General features: G+C 39.0%; 1 protein-coding gene across 2 annotated transcripts; it reads right to left on the bottom strand.

The window, feature by feature from the left end:
• Positions 1-252: 252 nt before the first annotated feature.
• On the bottom strand, positions 253-3,160 carry ATF3 (activating transcription factor 3). 2 transcript variants are annotated; one of them, XM_009575845.1, is made up of 5 exons: positions 3,122-3,160; position 3,081; positions 2,921-3,033; positions 1,872-1,979; positions 253-923 (listed from the first exon to the last, which is right to left on the bottom strand). In XM_009575845.1, exons 1-5 carry the CDS (start codon positions 3,158-3,160, stop codon positions 726-728), a joined length of 459 nt encoding a protein of 152 aa, XP_009574140.1. In that variant the 3' UTR covers positions 253-725. The 2 variants fall into 2 exon arrangements, with proteins under 2 accessions (XP_009574140.1, XP_009574139.1); XM_009575844.1 differs by having other exon boundaries at positions 2,921-3,160.
• Positions 3,161-3,545: the final 385 nt, after the last annotated feature.

The following is a 3,545-nucleotide window of genomic DNA, read 5'->3' as shown; positions in this document are numbered from 1 at the left end:
TGCTCTTCAGCAATCCAAGGAAAAATTGTAGTCCCCAAAGGACAGTAGGTGGGGTTCCAGCTCATAAAATACAAACTTAGCTACATGGACATTTTGCAAGAAACATTTCTTTATCACACCTACTAGGCTTTTCAAATTCAGTCTCTGAGATGAGTTATTGAAAAAACCCACACAGGTGTTGTGAAAAAAATGACAAAGCTTAGTTGGAACTAAAGGCTTTTTGTGTGTTTGTGTATGTGTGTGTTAGGTTAGAATGCAACATTACGTATCAGTACATTCTGCCAGAAACCATCCTCCTGGAAACTTCAAAACTTTAAAAACTTTCCCTACCAGCAACAAGGAAAAGTAGTGTCCATCCAGCACAGCTGTCTGTACCATGTGCATCATCAGAAGTCATAGTGTTCTAGCACAAACGTCTGAGTGCAGATACTGTATACTAGCAGAGAGCTAAAACTTCTGAAGCTGTTGTCTGTAGCTCCTAGGAACAGCAAGTATGACAGGTGCAAAACCTATATTTGAGGCAGAAGACTCTTCAATTTGATTGAGACCAGATCTTCCAAGGGGAAGAATCGCTGTCAAGCCAAAATGATTCTTTCCTCTTAAGAAAGCAATCTGCCCTTCCTAAAGGCTCTTGACTAATAGAATCCTACACATTATGTCAGATCCTCCATGGATTCTGGTAGTTGTTAAAAACACTATAAATATTTCCATGTTTGCCGTATCACTTAACCTTGTAATGTGCCTTCTTTGATCTGTTGAATAAAAAGATTCCTTTCATCTTCAGGTGTCCTTCCGTTTTGTGCCCGAACTATACAAGTGGGCCTGTGAAGATTTAGCATGTATATCAAATGCTGCTTCTCATTCTTTAGCTCTTCAATCTGGGCTTTTAATTCTGCATTGATAGTTTCCAGCTTTTCTGACTCCTAGTCACAAAGAACAGACACAACTATTAGTCTGAGTAGTTCAAATAGTTAATGGCAATGTTTATCTAATAGTTGCACTGTTTTACTGGTGGAAAAGCATATGGCTAGCAGAGAAAGAAACTGCATGTTCTTAGTGTCCTGTAATGATGAAACTATACATCCCCCCATCGATAATAGTCTAAAAAACCAGATTGGTAGTTACCTTCTTTGACCTTTAAAGAAGTGTAACGGAAGTTGAAAAGCCAAATTCAGACTTGTGTTCACTTACAATGACAGATATCCAAAGCATTATTGCTATCTTCTGCAAAATTATTCTGAACTTTTTGGGTCAAAAATTGACCCAAAATTATCTACGCTTCTTATTATTTCCCTGGAACATCATATTACATATCTGTAAGCCCACGTTAAGCTAACAAAGTAAGGACATAGCTTTTCCCCCACCACCACCCCTGGATATAGAAACAAAGACAGGCCTGATGCTGCTGTAATATAGTTTTATGTCATGGCAGAGCAGGTGAAGACACTACTGGGGTCTTAGGACAGAGAATTCAGGGCTAAGCTACTATGCCACTCATTTAATAAAGAAGTCAGAGATTACTTGTTGGTGTTTGTAGGCTCTTGGTCTCCACAATGGATATTATATGAAATGAGATTTTACTTCTTTTTGTGTTCAATGTACACATTCAAATTCATATTATCCCCATAGACGGGATTGGTCACTGAAACAGTAATCTCTTTTCACTCCTACCATGCCTTCACTTTTTTCCAGTTTTAACCAGGTTTGATTTAATATATAGCATGTTCATTTTTTTATAACTAATGTTTTGACAGGTTTACAGAATTTTGGGTGACGCCTTTCTGTATTTCCTACTATCACCGTGCCCCTGTGCTGTCAGTTCAGATCCTGGCAGGATGACAGATTAAGAACAATTCAAGCCAGTCACTTACTTTCTGCAAACATTCTGTTTTTTCCTTCTTTTTGTTTCGACACTTTGCAGCAGCAATTTTGTTCCTTTCCCTTCTCCGCTTTTTTCTTTCATCCTCTTCAGGAGAAAACTTTCCCATAAAAACAGATAGACACAATCCGTAAGATGTCGTAAATACTCGACCTGTATTTTGATAACTTCCGCATTTTTAAAAGCAGCATGGATAGCGTTGTCAGTGCTCACATCATGAGTTACATAAGGATGCGATTTTGACCTTGCTTGCCATACAGTAAAATGGTAGTAACTCCATTAGAATTGTCAATAAAAACCTGACTGGAGTTTGGATGGATGTAATCCATGTGATGGCTCATTTTAAATCAAAGGTACTCAAAAAACTTGCCGAGCGTCTCCCCAGGCTGACTCCCACACCTCCATCTCTCCTCCATTTCCCAAGGAGGAAAAGGAGCGAGGGGCACAGGGAGCAGAGCGGAGGATGTGGCATGAACGAGGCATTGAGAGTGCAGCGAATTAAAGGCAGCGCCGAAAAGGGGATGTTAACACTTTGCTTTGTTTCCTGTAGAGGCTCAGACCAAGGTGTAGCTATTTCCCCAAGTTAAGCTATTTGTCCACTTTATAAGAGAAACGTTTTTCACGGAGACTATTATCTTAAAGTAAAAACCTAGTGTGGACATAGCACGGCCGTGTCTACCTCAGTGTAGCCCACATGGGTCCTACTGCACTGTCCTCACTGAAGTAAAGCTGCAGTGACTTATTCCAAGTTCAGCCACAAGTAGGCAGGGAAACCAGATTAGCGCTTGCTCTAATCACTGTAAAACATTGTCCTTGGTCCATAATCAAAAATAAAATATCCAACTATAGGTCTCAGTGGAAGTGAAAAATACCAGAGGGTTTCCCACAAGCACTTAACAGAAAGCCAAGCAACAGACTTAAAAGGATCAAATATGGTGCAGAAGGGAAGGTTGTCTATAGTTGATATAATTACTGGTCTCATGGTGAAACTGTATTAGAGAATTAATCATTCACACTGAAATGCTATTTAAAGAGTCATACCTCTGTTTTCATGATGGATGTTTCAATTGGCCTTTCAGAAACTGTCACCGTGTCCAATGTAGAAGACATCCTGTGGGACTGACGCTTATTCTGAATGGCAAACCTCAGTTCCTCTTTCACCAGTGGGGTTAAATTTGTGAAATCATCAAACCCCAGTGACCCTGCAGGGGACAAAGTGGGAACAATTGCGGAGGCGCTGACTTCTAATGCAGATACCTGGCCTGAGTGTTGGACCATCATTTTGCTGAAAGGTAAAAAGAGATAATAATAATAGTCTTTCAACAACTTTAGAAAGACAAATGATATCTCCTAGAGGTATATTTTATAATGTGAAATAATACTGTCTTTCTTGCATTGCTTCAGTCCCCATTCCCTGTCTACCCCAATCTCTCACCAGAGTCAAGCAGTTAAGAAGTTGGTCACTAGTAAAAACTTCTACTTTAGGTTAACTTCAAGTTGGTATTTAAAAATAATAATAGTATTAGTGCATCGCACAATATCTAGGTCTTTCTGAAACTTAATATAGAAAAAAATTTCTGTATATGTATGTATACTTCTAAGTTTTAAACTGGTAATATGTAGCAAATGAGAATCGAGTTAATAGGAAGAAAAGGAGAACAAGAAA

This window comes from Fulmarus glacialis, unplaced genomic scaffold (assembly GCF_000690835.1).
Source record: "Fulmarus glacialis isolate BGI_N327 unplaced genomic scaffold, ASM69083v1 scaffold33404, whole genome shotgun sequence".
Lineage (NCBI taxonomy): Eukaryota > Metazoa > Chordata > Aves > Procellariiformes > Procellariidae > Fulmarus > Fulmarus glacialis.
Note: the sequence above shows the minus strand (reverse complement) of the source record. Positions and strands in the feature narration are given on the sequence as shown.

Bases quoted from the DNA above. Each gene is read 5' to 3' on its own strand.
- ATF3 (XM_009575844.1), bottom strand. From the start codon at position 3,160: ATGATGGTCCAACACTCAGGCCAGGTATCTGCATTAGAAGTCAGCGCC. The intron at 1,980-2,920 runs GTATGACTCTTT...TTTATGGGAAAG, and splicing joins CATCCATCATGAAAACAGAG to TTTTCTCCTGAAGAGGATGA. The intron at 924-1,871 runs GTAAGTGACTGG...CTTTGTGACTAG, and splicing joins AAACAGAATGTTTGCAGAAA to GAGTCAGAAAAGCTGGAAAC.